The sequence below is a fragment of the Plecotus auritus genome (genome assembly GCF_963455305.1).
Source record: "Plecotus auritus genome assembly, chromosome: 3".
Classification (NCBI taxonomy): domain Eukaryota; kingdom Metazoa; phylum Chordata; class Mammalia; order Chiroptera; family Vespertilionidae; genus Plecotus; species Plecotus auritus.
The window spans coordinates 219,363,180-219,383,657 of NC_137772.1; the positions used below are offsets into that span (position 1 = coordinate 219,363,180).

At 50.4% G+C, this 20,478-nt stretch overlaps 1 protein-coding gene across 2 annotated transcripts in view; it reads right to left on the reverse strand.

Moving 5' to 3' along the window:
• Nucleotides 1-329: 329 nt before the first annotated feature.
• Nucleotides 330-20,478, reverse strand: part of CACNG2 (calcium voltage-gated channel auxiliary subunit gamma 2) — a 107,208-nt gene continuing 87,059 nt past the window's right edge. For both annotated transcript variants that reach the window (XM_080659178.1, XM_080659177.1), the window contains 3 exons: nucleotides 13,405-13,488; nucleotides 5,695-5,835; nucleotides 330-4,334 (listed from right to left, as the gene is read on the reverse strand). In XM_080659178.1, coding sequence (XP_080515304.1) covers nucleotides 3,799-4,334; nucleotides 5,695-5,835; nucleotides 13,405-13,488 — 761 coding nt within the window. In that variant the 3' untranslated portion in view covers nucleotides 330-3,798. The remainder of the gene's footprint in view (nucleotides 4,335-5,694; nucleotides 5,836-13,404; nucleotides 13,489-20,478) is intronic.

Genomic DNA, 20,478 nt, shown 5'->3' on the forward strand with positions numbered 1-20,478 from the left:
GCAAAGCGAAGGAACTCATTCAGCGTTGCTGGATTCAAAGGAAGAGTAGATTGAAATTCATTGTGCAGAGGAGACTTTCACCAGTGAGTGCTGTCCCGCATGGGCTGGGGTGAGGCCCACCCCCCCCCCCCCCCCCCGCATGGAGGAGTGCAAGTATCGGCGAGGAATATTTATGAAAGGACTCATAACCTGACACTCCCATGGGGACACTACTGCATGGCTTCTAAGCCTCCCATCCCTCATCTCTGAGAATCTCTGACTTTGCGATTGTTTGAAATGGGATGCTAGGAGTTGAGAAAGCAATGAAAGAAATCCACTGAAGTGAGGACCAAGCTATAAAAAAAATCTTTATTTCATGTACCAGGATTTTTTTCTTTTTTTAGTTTTCTGCTTTTTAAAATTTTTTTCTGTTAACAGTCTGGAAAAAAAAAAAGGACCCACCAAGAAAATAAAATGGAGGTTGGTTTCTTGAACTGGTTTGAGCTGGACATGAGCAATCATCTACCCTGGCAAGCAGTGCCCTTGCCATCCCAGGCCTGGCTTCTTCCCTCTGGGCCCCCAGCCCTTTTTCAGCCAAGCTGGGTTCACCCACACTAATGGCCTTCTTCAAGAGGACCCAGGACCCCGGCCTCACGGCCCGGCCCGGAGAGAGCACTGATTTCCGTCCCGGACACTCTGCCAGAGCAAATTGGGGCCAGCTATCCTCTTCGGACAGCGCCTGCCCATTTGTGGGCCTCACCCTTCTGTCTAGTCCTCGAGCCTTTCTGGTGTGGAATCTGGTGGCGCGGAGGGCCAGGTTGGAGTGGGGAGGGAGAGGTCGTGATTTCTGCCCAGACTGGAAACACTGGGTGGCCACCACACCTGGTACTGGCCCCCATTGCTCTGCCCTGGGGCCCTGGGGCCTCCCGGGAACTGCTGGGCTGGGCCGGCCGATCTGCCTTGTGGTTCAGGCTGAATTTAGGGTTCCAGATGCTGCTGACCTAAGAACAGAGCTTTCCTTTCCCAGACAAAAGATGGGAAGGGGAGCTGGGAGTGTGGAAACCCCAAACGCATTGCTAGCCACTCCCCTCAACTCCCAGAGCTCAAATTAAGATACTTCAGGCCAGGGCAGTGTCAAGAAAGAGGCAAACCGAGACATGCAGATGGGGCAGCAGGGCCCCCCACCTCCAGCAGGCTGAGCTGAAATTCAAGCTTTACAAAGCTGTCGGGTGTCTCTCAGTCTGAACTGGCCCCCGTCCCTCTGGGAAGAAAGGGGAGTAACATGGGATGCTGCAGACCTCAGTCTGTGGTGTAAGTTTAACTTTTGAGGTTGGTCCTCACCCTGGGACCAAACTTTATAAAGTTCTCCTCTGCATCTCCTGGCCTTCACCACTCCCAGCAAGCCTTGGAGGATCCTCTTTTTCACTGACCCCTAAAGAGAGTGGCGGAAGCATGGTGGCTGATGTCTTCTCACAAGGAAGCCCCCTCCCCTTTCTGTGACTGGGTTATGGCATTAAAGGGGACACAGAATGAAGAGTGGCTTTGGGGACCTCTGGTGCCGTTTCCCTCTCTGTCTGAATGGCAGGATATGTTTGCTCACTTGTGTGTAATTTTTGCTTTGACGTTGGATGTGGGGACAGGGGGTTGGGAGCACAGTGAGGAGGCATATGGCGTGTGTGTGTGTGTGTGTGTGTGTGTGTGTGTGTGTGTGTGTGTATGTGTCTGAACAGCTGACCGATAATTCAGAAATGTTCTCAATGCTTTGGGGCTGGATGGCAGCTATTTTGGTTGTCTCTGGCATCTTCCTCTGGGCAGGTGGCATATCTTTTTAAAAGTCATCAGCGCCAAGAATAAGAATGAGCCTTTGGAGCTCATCTGGGTCAATCCACATGCTTATTACACAGGGGAAACTAAGGCCAAGAGAGGCCACACAGCAAGGGATTTCAGAATTCAAAGCTGGATTCTAGACTGGTGCCCTTTCCATGCATGCAAGTGATGTGCATGTGTACGGTGGGAGGGCACTGTGAACATACATGCCAGTGTAGAGCTGCTGTCCATGGCTTTGGAGGGCATGAGTCATCTTCTCTGAAGCCTTCCTCTGCCTGTGTATGGGAATGGAAGGGGTTAGATGGCATGTGTATCCCTGTGAGTGATTCTAGCACTGGGCTTCAAGGACTGTGTGTGTGTGTTCGTGTTGCGCGATCTCCTTCGTGAAGAGAGGACTCTCCATCGTGGTTCTCTCTCTCTCTCCCACATTAGCAGCGCCTTCCTGGTATAAGGAAGAGATCTTTCGTGATAGGAACTCCCTGCAGCTCCCTAGGGCCTTTAGTCTCTCCCTCCTGCTTTAAGCCCAGCTCTAATCTCTCACAATAGTATTTTTAAAAAATGGATTTGTATATTTGTTTTGTTTTCTCTTTACAAGTTCCCTGCTAAATTTTAAGTCCCCCACCCACCCCATTTTTTTTGTTTTCACAGTTTAAAGCTGGAAAAGAATTAAAAGAAAAATACTATCTGATTTTCTTTCGAGTAAATCCACGTATTATATATTTACATTTATTTATAGTCTGTGGTTTTTTTTATTAAAAAAAAATCACCACTTGTTTTTCCTTTTTCTTTTGTAAAAAGAAACCTTTTTGCAATTTCATTGTTGGACCCACTGAACCCCAAGGGGGCTTCAGTGAGTCTAAGGACCCCCAAAGGGTCAGTGAGCCCCCTTCCCAGGGGACTGCGGGCCTATGAGTCTGGGGGTCCACCATCGCCCCAGGGTCATTGGATGGCCCTGAGGTGAGGGGTGAGGAGGGAGAGCTGCTTTATATCCCCGGGGGTGGGGGTGGGATTTCCTGCCCCCAAGGACAGGATCTTGGGGTTTTGACCCCAAGAGGCTCACCCTGAGGATTCCGGGGTTTCTGGGCATCTCAGCAAGCCACCAGCAGCCATCCCTCTCCTTCCTTTCCCTCAAGGCCTAGGAAGTCATCACAGTGGGTTAAGGACCATTAAGGACTGGGAACCTGGGGGCTGGGCAAGCCCCAAGTGCACCCCCCTCCAGGTACCTTTCGGACAGGAGGGACCAAGGACTCATGGGTCACCTGGAGGCCTATAACTGCCCCATTGATGCTGGGTGGAGTGGACTCGCAAGCCAGGAGCTTGCCCAGCATTCCTGGGGCACCCATCCAGAGGCTCCAGGGACCTGGCAGTGACCAAGAGGCTCACCTGGCCCCGGGGCCTCTGAGTCTCCACCCCCACTCACCCAGGGAGGCAGAGCCCTCTTGGGGTTAAAGGGAACAGAAAAGTAACTCTCCCAGAGCTTAAAAAAACAAACAAGCAAGTAACATAAAGCCCTGATTAAATGCAAAGAACGTCTCCTTTCCTTTCTGTTCCTTCTCAATTTTTTGCTTTAATGTTATCTTAGTTCCCTTTTATTTTTTCATTTAAATTGGTTTTTATTAAATGTTAAAATAATGGTACATGGGAAATCATGCATTTTCTTTTAGATTTATTTTCTATTTTTAATTTTTATCCTCTCGCTGTTTTTAAAGTTTGTTTTTTCTTCCCTCATTTATGTGTTTTTCACATTTTCTGTTGTTTGGCTTCTTTGTTCCTCTTATATTTTGTTCTTTTTTTTTAAATTTACTTATGTTTTTCTCTTTTTTTTTTCTTTTTTTCTTTTTGAAGGTTCCCCCCCTAACCTCCCAGTGGATGGTTTGGTTTCCCCCACCCTACCCCTACCCCCAGGCCCACCCCACGGGCCCGGGCCGTGCCCCCACTCTCGGGCTCTGCCTGGGACCCGGCAGGGCAGGCGCTAGCGAGGGCCCCGTGGCTTCATACGGGGGTGGTCCGGCGGTTGGCTGTGTTGGAGTGGAGAGAGTCTTTGTTTTCCTTCTGGATACAATTGTGAACTTGGAGGAAGCTGTTATCCCTGTCGGAGTTGTAGGTGGCGGTGGGCGTGGTGGTGGCCTTCAGGGGGTCCCTGCTGAGGGTGTACATAGAGATCTCCGTGGACGGCAAGGTGTTGAAGCCCTTGAGGCCCACGGGGGAGGCGTCCCTGGAGTGTGAGGGCTCGGTGGAGCGGGAGCTGGAGCGGCTGCGGCGCTGATAGCGGTAGCGGTAGCTGGGGATGCGGGTGATGGCGGAGGCCTGGAGGTAGTCCGTGGCGCGGGCCGTGGCCCGCAGCTGTTTGTGCCGGTCGATAAACATGTGCACGGCCAGCACACCGACCATCTCGGCAATGATGAAGGACAGGGCCCCGAAGTAGAAGGACCAGCCATACGAGTAACTATTCTTTTTGGAGTCGCTCTTGGAGGGGTCTCCGGCATTGGCAGATATGTACACTATGATGCCAATGATGTTACTCAGACCTGTGGGCACAGGGTGGACACGGAGGGGGCGGGGCAGAATCAGAGAGAAGGATGTTAATTTCCAAGCAGGATGCCAGGCACTTGGGCAGGATTAAAGGACATGGACGTTTCCCTAGCTGGTGTGGCTCAGTTGGTTGAGCATCTTCCCGTGCACAAAGGTTGCTGGTTGGATTCCCTGTCAGGGCACATGCCTGGGTTAAGGGCTGGATCCCCCGTTCAGGGTGTGCAGGAGGCAGGCAATGAATGTTTCTCTCTCTTTCTCCCTCTCCATTCTTCTCTCTCTAAAATAAATAAAAACATAAAAAAAGGGGGGGGGGCAGTGACAGTTGGATGGGCCTTCATTTTCACAGTGCATGGATAGGCGAGCATTTAGGGCTGTTGGAAAGCATCACCTTTATCATTTCATTTGGAGGGAGCCACAAAGGAAAGAACTAATGGAAGCAGATATGGAGGAGGGAGAGGAGAGGCATTCGACAACTACTGAGTAACAATAATAATAACAGACATGGTTTATCCAGCATTTACCACCTGCCTTCACTGCTAAGTGCTTTTCCAGGGGTTTGCAAATGAGGAACTGGATCACAGAGAAGTTAGGTAACTTGCTCAAGGCTGCCCTGGGATTTGAAGCTGGTGTGGCAGGGGATTAGGACTGGTGCCCGGAGCCAGACTGCCTGCATTTAAAGCCTTTGGCCAGGTAACCTTAGTCTGAGTTTCCAGGTCTGTGGAATGGGGATAATGATAGACATGCCTTGTAGGGCCATGGAGATGATTAAGTGAATTGATACATATGAAAGCTGTTATAGAGTCTGGGACTTGGTAAGTGCCACTTAAATGCTAGTCATTCTTATTAAATGGCTCATGCTACAGCCCATGTCCTTTTTCTGGAATTGGAAGCAACTGTGACTAGTCATGTAACTGGGCTGAGAAATGTGGTTTTGGTTGCCTGCCTGCTTCCACTGAGGTAGGGTAGGGAGGGGAGAGGGTAGGCCCAGTACCCGGGGAGGGCCTAACTTAAAATTCCCTTGTCTGTGAACCTTCACTGACATCCTTAAGCAAAGTTTTTAGGTCCTTCCTCTGCTCTTTGGGATTTGGGCCCTTTTCTAAGAGGCGGGAGGAAGATGGGCCATTGGGCTAAGGGACAGGGTCTGGGATATTCCTGGAATCAGTGGGGGGAAGGGGGGTCAGGCAGGAGCCCTAGCACAACCTGTCTTCCCCTCAATATGACCTGTTGCAAAGCCCAGCGATTCCTCTCCTCCTTCTCCTCTCTGGTTCAGGTCCTCCCAGCCCGTGAGCACCCAAACCTCAGCCTTCTCCCCACTGGCGGGCCTGGGCTCTGCCTGCCTAGCTCAGTGATCATTACCTGCAGACACGAAGAAGATGCCAGCACTCAGGATGATGTTATGTCGAGTCTTGTAGAACTCGCTGGCTGCGATGCAGAGTCCACCCATGAAAAGTAGAATCACACTCAGGATCGGGAAGATGCTTGAGGCCCTCACGGCCCCTGCAGAACATGGAGGGTCAGGGAGAGAAAGAACATGGCTGTGAGGCTGAGGCATGGTGGAGGGAGGAGACGGCAGCACACAGGAATGGGGTTTTACGGACACAGGACCCAAGTCGAGGTTGCTTAGCAATACCAGGGAGGAGGGAGGGGGAGTGAGCCACTGCCCAGCTCACAGCCCTGCAGGGGCTCATCTCTGCCTACAGGCCCAACTCCAGTGCCCCTTGAGGCCCATAGGGCCCTGTGTGACTTGGCCTCTGCCTATGTTCCCTCCTGTCCAGCCACAGCAAACTTCCCATATCATGTCATTGCATGTCTCTGACTTTGACATACTAAGCTTTTTTATTAGAATATTTTTCCTGCTCTTTTTAACTCAGTAAACTTCTATTCATCCATCAAAACCTAATTTAAAATTCCCTTGTCTGTGAAACCTTCACTGACAACCTTAGGCAAAGTTTTTAGGTCCTTCCTCTACTCTTTGGGGTATTTGGGGTACATTGAGAGGCAGTACATTATAGTGGCCAGGGAATCACATGACCTGGATTTGAATCTGGCTTTAGCATTTATCAGCTGTGTAAGTTTGGGTAAATTACCTCACCTCTCTGTGCCTCAGTTTCCTCATCTGTAAAATGGGGATGGTAATAGTGCCTGCCTCCTAAGGTTGTTGTGAGGATTAAATGAGTTGATTCTGACAATGCACCTAGATAAGTCTTTGAAGGCATACAGTAAACATTGGATGAATGGGAGTATCCAGGTGGGCATGCGTGGGGTGAACCCTAGCTGGGTGAGACTAAGAGGGCAAGGGGTGGGGGGCAGCTGGGTTACTCTGCATTCTCAGCACTCTTTCCCTTCTGCCCCCAGGCAGGGATGGAAGTACCTCCTCATCAGACCTGGATAGTCTCTCCCTGCAAGTTGTTTCTAAGATAAGGTGCTGTGTCCCCATCCTGAGCCTCAGCCACACATCTGCACACGCACACACGTATGCTCAGATGTGCACAGTCAAAGCTACCTGCTTTCTCATCTTCATAAGCACACAGGGTTGGTGAGAGCTTCTTGAAGACCCAGGAGAGAGATAATGTTTGTTGGGTCCTGAGTGGGTACCTAACATGCATTATATAACCCTCATAATAGCCCTTCATGTGCGTTTTTGAGCTCCAGTTGATAGATGAGAAAACCGAGGTTCTGAGAGGTGAAGTAAGTTGCCCAAGCCCATCCAGCTAGTGAGTCAGAATGGGGATTACGCCGTTAGTCTCACCTAAGTTCAAATGTCTGTGTGACCTTGGACAATAGTCTTTACCTCGCTGAGTCTCAGTTTCCCCCTCCTGTAAAGTGGGAAGAGCAATGATAATATCCAGCTCACAGGAATGTTGTAAGGCCCTGCGCTCAAAGGGTAGTCTGAGCAGCAGCACAGACCTCATGGGGAACTTGCTAGAAATGCAGGTTCTCAGGTCCCGCCTGACCTACCTACTGAACCAGAATGTACATGTCAACAAGACCCTCATAATAAGACTTGTATGCGCACAACAGTTCATAAGGATTAAATTGAATAATATCTGCATTGTTTCTGACACTTCAAGGAGTACAGTAAAAGATAGAATTGTTATGATTTCTGATGCCCCTTCCCCTTCGGTCCAGACACAACTTCGCCATGACTTGTCTTGACTTTCCACTGAAGCTGGTGTGGTCTTAGTGCTAAAATCTATCACAAGAAGCAGAAAATATCTGATTTGCTCCATGAACAAGTATTTATTGACCTGTGAGCATATGGAACTACACAATAGCTACTAATATTTAGGGAGCTCTTCCTATGTGCTGGGCCCTCTAATAAGTGCCTTCCGTGAGTTAACCCTTCTAAACCTCCTACCAGCCCCATGAAACCATGGGCCTCGGCTTTGAGGAGATTCCACATTCCGAAAACAGGCGGTGGCAAACTTTTTCTATAAAGGAACAGGTAATAAGTATTTCTGGCTTTGCTGGCCATACAGTCTCTGTTGCAACTACTCAGCTTTGCTATGGTAGCATGAAAATAGCCATAGACAATATGTAAACAAACGAGTGTTCTAGTAAAACTTTATTTATAAAAACACTTGGTGAGCCAGATTTGGCCTGCTAGTTGCAGCTCAGCCACCCCTGACTGAGACCCTAATAAAGGCTGCAAGGTCTCGAGCAGGGAAATGTGTTGCTCTTGACAACTGGAAGTCCAGTGAATAAATACAGGCTGAGTGCTGGCCCCTGTGCCAGGTTCCAGGCTAGGCATGAAGACAGAGGAATGCAAAGCAGGCCTGGTCCATGTCTTTATAAGGCCTACAATCTCACGGAGAAGATATATGTCAGATAATAACAGGTAAATAGTTATCAACTAGGATAGTGTTATGAAATAAAGACGCCGTGTGGCACCATGAAGGCATGGGACAAGCTAATGTTCACTGCGTGTAGCCATTTGTCCAAGGCCACCCAGCAGAGACATGGGGGTCCTGGGTTTGTGAACCCAGGCAGTCTGCCTCTAGGCTCTGTGTGCCTCCCACTGCACTCGCCTGCTTTCGTGCCTCTCAGAGCCTCTTCAGAGTCATGTGGGGATCAGGGAGGGCTTCCCTGAGGCAGTGATGTTGGAGCTGACCTCTGATGGATAGGGGGAGGCTAATTGGGCAGAATAGAGGCGGGATGTGGAGAGTGTCCCAGGGAGAGGAAGCAGCATGGGGGAGGGCTTGTCCAGGGAACTGAAAGGAGCTGGATCACTAGGAGCTGGTGGAGGGGCCGGGGGAAGAACTGAGGGAGATGGAGCCACTGGGGCCAGGCCACACGGGTTCGTGGGTCACTGGGGACATGTGGGTCATGCTCCAGAGCTTACCTTTTTCCAGAACAATGGGCAACATGAAAGGGCTTAAAGTGGGCAGGACTGTCACAATCTGATTTGCATCTTAAGAAACACATGGATTCTCAACAAGAAAGATACAAAAAAATACATATCCTCAGGTGAGGATTAAAGACAAATGGATTAAGAAGAGGCCGGGGTGAGTACAGGGAACCAGTGAGAGGGCTATTGCAGTGGGAGGGCTATTGTGGCTGGCCAGCAAGTGATGGTGCTTGGACCAGGGTGGGCACAGAGGGTCTGGGCAGAGCTGGGCTAGAGGGGTGTTGAAGAGGTGAATTAAGACTCGGTGGTGGGTGGATAGGGACACACTGGCTTGGGAGGAGCTTCCAGGCTCTTGGTCATCTCTCCCTCTCTCCTCCTTCCACACTGTGCTGGCTGGGGTCACCAGTGGCTGTGAAAGGGGATGGGCTGCAGCAAATGCAGTATGAGTGCATGTGTGTGAGTGTGTGAATGTGTGAGAGTGTGTGTATGAGAGAGTGTGTTCATGTGAGAGAGTATGGGTGTGTGTATGTGAGTGTGTGTGTGTGAGAGTATGAGTATGTGAGTATGAGTGTGATTGTGAGTGTGAGAGTATGTGTGTGAGTGAGAGTATGGGAGTGTGTGAGATAGTATGTGAATGTGTGTGAGAATGTATGTGAGTGTGAGTGCATGTGAGTGAGAGAGTATGTGAGAGTGTGTGTATGTGAGAGAGTGTGTAGGGAGATGAGAGGAGAGAGAAAGGGAGAAGGAGAGGAGGTGGGAGAGAGAGAGAAGGTGTTATTGGAGAGGAGAGGAAGAGAAATAGGAAGAGGAAGAAGAAGCTGGTGGATGAGGAGAAGAGGGAGAAGTCGGGAGTGGTGGTTGGGAGCATGGGCTCCAGGTGTGGGCTGCTTGGGTCCCATCCTGGCCCTCCCCATCTTTGTGGCCTCTGTGCCTCCCCTTTCTCATCTGTATAATGGGACACCAGCAGTACCTTCCTTTTGGGGTGGTTGTGCAGATGGGTGAAGATAATGCATAAAGTGCTAGGCCTGGCCCCAACACAGCCGGGCAGCCAATGAACGTTTGCTGCGTGTAATGACACATGAACGGAACTTGGAAGCTCACCGAGCGTCCTTCGGGAGCACCATCTGTGCAGGTCCTGGGAGCCTTCCCAGTTCCTGTTGTCTGGGGTTGGTGGAGAGAGTGGCCTGCACCGTCTCCCTCGCTGTGCTGCCTGCCCTCCCTGAGCCTCCGTTGCCCCCAGTGCCGCAGGGAGAGGGTCAGACACCGGCCCAGAGGGCTGCCGTGGTGTCCTGAGTAAGCGCACTTTGAGCAGTTAGAACAGTGCCTGGTACTGAGAGCACCAGGAAATGCTGGTTCTCCCCGCAGCGGAGCTTATTGTTGCTGTTCCCCCTGGGCCTGCGGTTACCTGGCTTGGTGTTGGTTCAAGTGCAGGTTGTGACTCATGACTAGCTCGTGTCATCAGCATGGTGGCTGCAGCCAGACCTGAATGAGGGGCCAGGACCGAATAGAAATTGCCTCCTGTGCACAGCAGGCAGAGGGCAGGCCCCGTGTTGTGAAACGTAGGCTCTGGTGGCATGGATGTGAGCACCAGCTGTAGCTGAGTAGGTTCCCTAACTGCAAGGATCCGTCACCACAGTTTTAGCCATGCTGACCATGGTGACCTCTGGTGGGAACAGTTTTGCTGGAAGGGGCTGCAGGGCTCAGACAGTGGACAGGAGCACTCAGCCCTGCCTGACGTTCCGGGGGACAGGTGGCATCCCAGGTAGTGTGCTGGGCTGGGGTAGGCCGTTTAACCTCTCTGGGCCTCGGTATTTCCTCATCTGTAAAATGGGAGGATGGGGTTGTGTGTGCAGCTCCAGCATTTCAGGAGCGTGGAGGGTGTATCACTGTGCTTCTATCCTCTAACCTGAAGCGGGGTGATGGACTTCTCTCATGTGATACACGGGCAGCGGGGAAACTCTAACAAAGCACCGACCATCCTGGCCTTTGTCTCATCGCTCCTCAGTGTGTATGTGAGTGTGTATGTGAGTGTGTGAGAGAGTGAGTGTGAGAGTATGTGTGTGTGTATGTGAGTGTGTATGTGAGTGTGTGAGAGAGTGAGTGTGAGAGTATGGGAGTGTGTGAGATAGTATGTGAATGTGTGTGAGAATGTATGTGAGTGTGAGTGCATGTGAGTATGTGGATGAGGAGAAGAGGGAGAAGTCGAGAGTGGTGGTTGGGAGCTCAGATATTCATCCAGGCTCAGAGAAGTTGTGTGACGTGCCCAAGGCCACAGAGCAGACTTCACCTTGAATTCAGGTCCTTTCCCTCTAAATCACAAGCTCAGACTTGACACCTGGTATTCCCCACACTTCCCATGCTTAGGTACCTAGGAGCCCCTCGGTGCCTGGTGGGCCCCGCATAGGGGGGTGGAGAAGGAAAAAAAGGGAGGAGGGGGGTGCTCTGAGGCTGGGAAGGGTGGCTTTGACTCAGCTTGAGACCTTGCATCCACCTCTGTCCTCATTCTGGGAAAAGGGGAATGTGCCAGGGGGCCCTAGGAAGGGTGGGTTCTCATTTACTCATTCAGCAAACATCTCCAGCTGGCTGAGGGGTGGAGAGAACTGTCAAGTTGCAGCTACTCAGAGGAGTAGCTGTTCATGGTCCAAGGGGCAGGGAGAAGAATCCGTAACAAATCATGACATGCAGGTTGGGGCAGAGGATCCTTCAAGAATGATCCCTGTCTTTTAGATGCTCTAACCAACCAGGTTAGAGCTTAATAGAGAATGATAGGAACTCACATCTTCCAGGTTAAAAAATTACTTTTCTTGTCTAGCTCAAGATTATCGATCAGGGGTCAGCAAACTACGCTGTATGTCGCCTCTGTCTGTTTCTGTAAATACAGTTGTTTCATTTCCTTCTGTTTGTCTATGCCTCTTTTGTGCTCCAAGGTTAGTTGAGTAGTTGGGACAGGTTGTACAGTCTGCAAAGCCTAAAATATTTATTATCTGTCCTTTTACAGAAAAAGTTTGCCGACCTCCTATTATAAATGCTCAAAAATATTGTTGGATTTAGTCAACTCAGACCCTCAGACCCTGCACTGCTAATATATGTTCAAGTCTTTTGTCCAGGGACACCAGAATGAACCCAACATTTGAAGTTCTCTCTTTAAGAATTAGGAAATTAAGGTTTAGAGTAGGTAAGGGATAGTCACTGAAGAATCCTATTAGTTTTCCTTTATTTAACAAGCAGCATTGATGGAGCATCTGCTATATTCCAGAAGCTGTTAAAGGCACAACAAAGAATGAGACAGAGTTCCTGCTGCAAGCACTTGGCATTTAGCTGTGCTCGACCGCTGGGGCTGTGCTGTGGGGCTCAGCTTTGCCCCCTGCCACCTCTGTGTGCAGAATGCATCTCTCCATGCGGGTTTCCCAGTCCAGCTATTTCCCTGAGGGTCCTCCCCACGTGGTCTTCCCAGGGCCCCAGACTGTCTCATTCATTCCTCTCGATCTCCTCAGCCCTGAGCACAGGGTTAGCACATGGGCGGTGTTCAATCAGCCTTCTCACTATTGCCAGACTCCTTCGGGGGCCCCAGACGTGGTAACAGGGAACACAACCAAATGGCCCTTTAGGAATTCCATTTATGAGCAGCGTCTTGCAGGACTTCATAAAAATAAATGATGAGCATTGTCAGATATTCTCCCTCATTTAAAAAGAAATCTATAAATTGCATCATGCTCCCTTCCTTCCTCTTCCCAGCTGCCTGGCTGACGTCATGTTCTGTGGCTTCTCAGCGAAACCCGATTCCAGGCTGACCTGAGATTGGCTTTGATGTGAGGAGTATTTATTGAAAGAGATGGGTGATCCATAAAATAAAATGCCTCCTACATTTTTCACAAAAGTAATCCGAGGGTAATGCTAACTCCTCTGCCTCAGGAGAGGGGTGGGGCTGGCGGCGGGGGTGGGCATTCCTGGGAGGAGAGAGGTGGTGGGAAGGCAGGCCCAAGAGCCCCAGCAGAGCCTTCAGCCACTTCTGCTCAGCGGCTTTGCTATCCCAGGTGTCAAGGACCCTCAGCCCCTCTCTTGGAAATCCATTTTTCAGGGAACATTTCATCTTGTTAGTTTTTGCCTATTCTTGAGAACTTTTTTGGGGGACTCAAAGGCTTTCTCTTGCTAATATGTGTAGGTGGATTTAAAGATCGCAGCTATTACATCAGGATTTAACTTTGACTTGACTTGTGGGGGAAGAAAAAAAATCTCACATTGTTTCAGCAGAAGTTCTAATCTGGCACTACCTGATGAGTGTCTTCATTCAGTTACTTAAGAACTATTTACCGAGGGCACTGGGCTGAACATATGATACAAACAAGGTGGGAAGAGCCCTGGCTAGCAGTGTTGGTAGGACGGTGAGGGGGATGGTTGCTCAAATAGACAAGGACTCTATAGCTTGATGAAAGTGCTGTGCTCTGGGAATCTGTTCAGGGGCATGGAGGACTTCCTGGAACAGGTGATGTTTCAGCTGAGACCTGGTGGATCAGTAGGAGTTTGCCAGACAAAGAAGGGAGGGAAAGGTGTTGCAGGCAGGGGGAACAGCATGCATGAAGGTTTGGTCTCCGGACAGGAGGGAAGGAGGCAGGCCCTCTGCTGAGACAGGGACCTCTAGATAGTCCTGGTGTTTGTGCTCTAAAGGTTGGAGGGCAGAACCCATCACCATGAAGGAGATAAAGATGGCTTGCACTCACGGAGGAAATATTCTGCTGTGTCAGCTTCGTAATCTGTATCCTCTGGGAAGTGATCAATTTGCTTGCAGAGACCTTTGAAGTTCCCTGGAAAACAAGAGGAGAAAGGACACATGAGACATCATAGTTTCTGGGGTTCAGACCACTGGCCTCTTCTGAAGCTGGCCCAGCCTCTCCCTCACTCTTGAAGGGAGGTATTGCTTTGTCTGTGTGGACATCCTCCTGGTGAATCAAAACACAGTGCTGGAGAGAGGATCTAAGGCCTAGAACTTCAAAACCCAGCCATCCACGGAGGCTTCTGAGGATTAGCTGAAGCTTGGCAGGTGGTGGAGGTTTGATTCGGGGCTGGGGACTGCCACAGAGGAAGCCCATAAATGATGAACCGGGTGTGGTCACCTCTGTGCCCTAGCTCCCCCACAGTCACCCCACAATGTGCATGAGAGAAAACGGATAGCTTTCCAAAGAAGGCAAACCCTAAACTGTTGCTGACAAACATTCCCACAGCACTTTGGATAAGCTTGCAAAGCGCCATCCCATCTGCAGGGCATGAAATTCATGACACCCAGCCACCAACAGCTCTGAAATCCAGGGGGTGAGCCCCTCACTGGGGCTGGGCCCTCTGCCAGGGCCTTGGACTAGACTCATTCTGGCTCTACCACAGGCCTCTGAGGGGGTATTTTCATCCCCATTTTACAGATGAAGAAACCGAGGCTCAGGGAGGCTAAATTAATAAGTACTTGTGCCAGGAAATTGTGGAATCAGGGCTTTTGACTCTAAAATTTGCTCAGTGAGAAGGTGAGAACTGGCTCAGGTTAAAACCCCATCCCAATGCCACAGCAGGTGCTACCAACAGTCACTAAGTGAATGAGTGAACTATGCAATGCAGTCTCCATAAAGACAGATGCGCAGAACAGAATATACAACCATGACCACTTTATGACAGCAGGGACTTCTGTGTCCCCAGCACCAGCATAGGTACGACAAGTGTTGGCTAACTTCCCCTATCCTGGGAGATATGGTGCAGGGGTGAGAGGCTGGGAGATAAGGTGCAGGGGTGAGAGGCTGGGAGATAAGGTGCAGGGGTGAGAGGCTGGGAGATAAGATGCAGGGGTGAGAGGCTGGGAGATAAGGTGCAGGGGTGAGAGGCTGGGTGATATGGTGCAGGGGTGAGAGGCTGGGAGATATGGTGCAGGGGTGAGAGGCTGGGTGATATGGTGCAGGGGTGAGAGGCTGGGAGATATGGTGCAGGGGTGAGAGGCTGGGAGATAAGGTGCAGGGGTGAGAGGCTAGGTGATATGGTGCAGGGGTGAGGCAGGTTCAGCCTCACTGATATGCCTCAGTTTCCTCACCTGAAAGTAGAGACCTTCACAGTTGGTAGAGCTGCAGGGCCTGAGATTCAGAGCTCTAGTCATGGGGATTAGATGAGCTGACATATATAAAGTGCTCAGAACAGCGCCTGGCACATTAGTGAACGTGCTTGAGGGCATTGCTGTGAGAGAGAAATGGATTTGGACTATATTCAGCCACTGACATTGGGGATTTTTCTGTGACAGTAGCTAATATAACCTAATTAATACAGTCCTCAGTACGTGCTAGCAATTTATTTTCCTAGAGAACTCTGAGCCGCACATCCCATAAAGAAGGCTTTATTGTATGCTGTGGAAATTGTTTATGAATTTTAAAGCATTGTAACACAGACCTGTCTTTTACATACACCTGCATCTATAGGACATGGGTACACTTACATGAAGTAAATGTTTTATGTATTTCTAGCTATTATATGCTACATATTACAGAGAAGATGGTTGACCCTCCGCACCTCCCATTCACTGTCTCTGGACCAAATTCACCTCCTTTCCCGACTTCTGCAAGAAAAATGATTCCCTAAAGCATTTCGAGATTTCTGGCAACTTTACGGAAGCTTTGTAGGGTCCCAAGAGCACAGAGTTTCACCCAAGATGCTCCCAAGGGCAGGTCTCTTCTCTGAGTGCCTGGGCAGTCCCTCTCCTTGCTCCCTTCTCCCCCCGGACCTGTTGTCTCCGCTCTTCTCTGTCCTCTGGAGCACACCTGCCCTGCCCTCGTGCATCTTGGTTCATTAGCCAGTTAACTGCCACGATATTTTGAATTTAATTAAAAAAGGTCCGCCACTTGCGTCTGTAGATGCTTATGGCGTACAAATGGTTAACAGGAGGCCTCAACCCCCTGCCCCTAGCAGCTTCTCCCCCTTTCCAACCACACCCCCCTCTCTCCTGAGAAGTGTCTTTATACCAGCTGCTAAGAGGATATACTATCCTCCTCGTGTTAAAATTACAAATCAGTGTGTTTGAAAAGCACTTTGCAAAGCACTTCCATTTTCTCTCAATTCAATATGACAAATATTTCATCAGCGCCAGCTCTATGCCAGGCATCTTTCTTTATAAGGAAGCCTGCAGGAGCTGAGGTGTGGAGAATGGTCCTCACATGCCCCAAGTCTCCTAACAGATCGGGGACAGTGCTCAACCCCTCGCAGGTGGAGCCTCCACACCCCTCTTCTGAGAGTGCATGCCCGCACCTGCTCTCCACGCAGCCTGGCTGCCCTCTGCACAAGCCTGCGCCTCAGCCACCTTTGTTCTGACTGTTGGCTCCTAGCACAGTGCTGAGCACAGAAGAAGGGCGAAGAGATGCTTGTTGGGAGGCTGTGTGAAATAATCATCTGCATGGACCTCTCCTGTGAGGTCCAGACCTGGGTAGTCAACTGCCTATTTGATGTCTCCTGGTGGATGTCTTAAAGGCATCGTATGCTCAGCAGGTCCAAACCTGAACTATGATCTTTCCCTCAAGCCTGGTCTTCTGGAGGCACCAACTAGCTCAGCAAATACCTCTCCATTGCTTCCTGGTGCAAGTTTGAGCCCAGCCATCATTGCTGACATCTCCTCCACCTCACTGCAGGTTCATGACATCCTGCTGTATTAGCTTCTTAGTATCTCTCAAACTCATTGATTGCTCTCCATCGACAATATCACCCACTGCCAGGCCACCTTCCTTGCTTCCCTGGAGGACTGCAGTAAGTTCCCCACTGGCCATTTTGCACCCACTCTTACCCCTCTCTACAGAGTTATCAAACTGGTCCTTGGAAAATGCCAATCTGATCAGGCCATCTCCAGCTTAAAATACTCAACAGCTTCTCTGTGGTCTCAGGAGAAAGCGTCAACAGCCTCTGTCTGTCCTCACCTCTATGTGCACATGCTATCTGGGCCTTGCTTCTGGCATGCTCCTTCCTACCACAGGATCCTTGCACATGCTGGTCTGGCTGCCTGAGCCTCCACCACATCCTTTGTTGCCTCCTTCCCTCTACCTCCCAGTGAGATGTCTACCACCCTGCTGACTATTGTGTGTTGGGGGAGATGTTAAGTCATGACTAATGCTGGTGAGAATGTTCCAGTAGAGGAAAGAATTGGCCCAGAAAAAGGAGGGAGCAGTGTACAAGCAACGTGAGGTGGGGATGAGGTCCAGGACACAAGCACAAGGGTGGCCTTTGATGGGGTGGATGATGGCCTGTTCTGTGCACCAGGAGGGCAGGAGACACATGTGGGTAGACATGGTGGGAGCTTGTGACACTTCTCTCCTGGTTGCTTCTATTTTATCGATGGAATGGGAAGCAGGATCATCAACTGAGAGTTAGGAAGGGGAGGCAGGGTTGGAGATTCGAGGAAGGAGGAAGGGAGTCAAATTTTTCTCCACGAGAAAGGGAGAGAGAATGGATCAGGCTTGAGACATGAAGTATGTATGTCAGTGGCTTCAAGGTCCCTCTTGAGATCCTGTGGTTTTCTGAGGCCACATTTAAGCATGCTGCTGCAATTTATCTAGCTGGAGCGTTGCCTTTAACCAGGATGGGGGTCTGGGAGGAGAGTGCAAGAAGGGGAGGGATGATTATGAAAATGGACAGGCCCGAAGCTGGGTAAAGCGGGCAGTGGAAAGATGGGCGTCAGTGCATTGGCAGCTGGGGTGGGGCTCAGAGAGTTGTTAGAGTCAGGGGCTCGTGGGAGTGAGCTGAAAGGATGGGGCCTGGGAGTCCAAGAGCGGATGCAAAAGACTGAGATTGTGGAGTGCGGTTATTGGTAATCTCAGGGCCAAGTGTAAACCCATGAACTATGTGGCAAGGAGGTAGGGGTGACATTCAAAGTATTTAGCAACTGGAAAGGGCATCCAAATTAACATATAAGACAAAACTACAGTTCATGTTCATTTTCTATGTACATGGAGTAAATATTACAAAACTGCTTACTAAGTTAAAAGTTGAAGTACAAATAATTCATCACATTATCCTAATAAGCCCCAAATTATCGGTTGGTTTTTAGAAATTATTGGTGTGATCTTTTTTTTTTTTTTTTTTAAATTGGATATAGAATGTCTAATTTTTCTTTTTTTTCTTTTCTTTTTTTTTTTTTTAAATATATTTTATTGATTTTTTACAGAGAGGAAGGGAGAGGGATAGAGAGTTAGAAACATCGATGAGAGAGAAACATCGATCAGCTGCCTCTTGCACACCCCCTACTGGGGATGTGCCCGCAACCAAGGTACATGCCCTTGACCGGAATCGAACCTGGGACCCTTGAGTCCGCAGGCCGACGCTCTATCCACTGAGCCAAACCGGTTTTGGCTGGTGTGATCTTTTGATGATGAGGCTCTTACAAGCTAAATGACGGCCCTGTCTGGACCACGATTTGACACAGGGAACCACACCAGATGCTCCTGGCCCTTCTCTGCTGCAGCACGGGTCATTCCGTCTCAGTGAGCACAGAATCTTAGTACTGAGTTTTCTCCCATTCTGGTCGGAGGACTTCTCTGTGAAAACGGCCCTCTATCCTCAGCAACCCAGCAGGCGGGATTGAGGGTGGTGAGGGGGAGGGCAGAAACCTCAGAGGTGGTGCTCTCCTAGCACTAGTGTGAGCTCAGCTTGGCCTGTCACTCAGGGCTGCAGGAAGGATCTGCTCTGCTTGGGCCCTTGAGCTTGTGCTTGGGCTGGGCCTTGGGGTTGGTAGAGCTGCAGGGCCTGAGATTCAGAGCTCACCCTCTGCCCCTCCTTGGGGAGGAGGGAGAGTAGATGGGGCTTCCGGTCCCAGCCCCTCCCTCTTCTGCCTGTCAAACAGAGAAGCCAGCCTCTTCCCCAGACTTCTTGGGGCTGATCGGTGTGATAGGTAGGATTTCAGTATTTAAGGACCAGTGACCAGACCAGCAAGGCAGGACCAGCGAGTCAGGACTAGTGTTGTCTGCTGAGGCGGGGAGCAAGCGCAACTGTGTGCTGGGGGGACTGTCTGCCTGACTGTGACATCTCTAAGAGGACTGCCTACAGGAGTGCCTTGGTGAATGAGGCAGGCGGTACTAACTTCCCAAAGCATGAGTGTGCTGGGAGTGAATGGCGGCTTAGGAAGTCAGATGGAGAGGGCCAGGATAATTTTCAGAGAGGCAGGGAGTTTGGCAAGGAGGCTGAGGAATGGTCTGGAAACAGCAGTGAGGAGCAGGAGTGTGGGCCAAGAAACACCCCCACATAAGGGGTTGCCGGGGAGAGAGCCAGGCTTCCGTCAGAGCAAGAAGAGAAGTTGAGAGTATGGGTAATTCTGCTGACATTGGGACAAATTTCCAGAGAGTTCAGGGCAAGGACTTGGGAGGCTGAGGCGGTTGGAGATGGGTCAGATTAGGGGATGAACAGAGTGCTGGGGGACAGATGATTAGTAGTGAGAATGACTGAGGTAACCTGGGTCCCAGGCCATAACGGGATTGGTTTTAATAGTCTCTGAGGCTGACGGTGGCGATGAGGCTGTGAGGGTCGGCTGGATGTAGCAGGATCTCTAGGAGACTTGGAGCTCGGTGGCCCTGGACTCAGTCTGACTAATGTGATGATGAGGCTCGTGAGGGGAGGTGGTACCAATGTCCCTCAATCACCTTTGGTGGAATTTAAATTTGGTAGAACCTCCATGTCAACAGACATCACTCCAGCCAGTGGAGAGTGGTGTACTCTTGTTTTCCTGATGCCAGCCTGGAGTTCTGCTGTACTTCCCTTAGACTGGTGGTCAGCAAGCCCAGTGTTTGTATGGCTTCAGGCACAGATGGATCCAGGTGCTCAAAAAATCTGGTGTTGGCTTTCCTCCCAGTTGGCTTCATTCTCAAGCAGACTCTCTCCCCAAGAGGAGACCAAGGGCTAAGTGCCTGGCCCGGGGGTGGTGGAGGGAAATCTACCTGACCCTTTCCCTTCAGGGACACACAGTCTGGAGGGAAAGACAGAAAGTGCAGGATGTAATATAATTTACTAGAATATAATGTCTCACATACTATATTAGAGGGAGGTGCAAGCCTTATGGGAGCAGAGTTGTTCAGCTAACATTTATGGAGTGCTGACTGTGTGCTATGCTCTTTGCAACCCGCTGAAAACAGAGGGAAAAATATACTTTCTGTGCAACAGAACTTGCAGTCTATGGTGGGGGACAGAAGGCAGGTGCTGCGGTGTAGCAGGGTATGTGTTGTGACAGAGCAGGGCCTGTCTGGGTGCACACAGTAGGTGCATATGTGAGTGTGTGGGTGTTGACACAGGCCTTCTGAGGCGGGGTGGGGGAGTGGGGGGGAGGGGAGGGAGGGGTGGCTGAGCTGCTACAGAAGGTGCCGAAGATGGAGGAGTTAGCCAGGAAAAGCAGGTCGGGGTGTGTGTTTGTGTGTGTGTGTGTGTGTGTGAGAGAGAGAGAGAGAGAGAGAGAGAGAGAGAGAGAGAGAGAGAGAGAGAGAGAGAGAAAGAGAAAGAGAAAGAGAGAGAGAGAGAAAGTTCCCCAAAGCAGAGTCAGGGTATGAGGAAGCCTGAAGGTAGTGGATGCTGGAGCTGGCCTATACCGGCTCATGGGAGCTGATGGTTGGTGTCTTTTCCTAACTTACATTAGAAGCTTGAAGTCAGCCACGGTGGGAGTATTTGCACCACAGGAATTGGCAAATAGTACGACTCAAGGTCCCCAGAGAGCCAGTTAGACATCTACCAGCACTCCACTGGATGAAGGGCCGTCCCTTGTGAGGGATCGGCTGGTGTAAAGACATGGCATCCTAGTGGGATTGAAG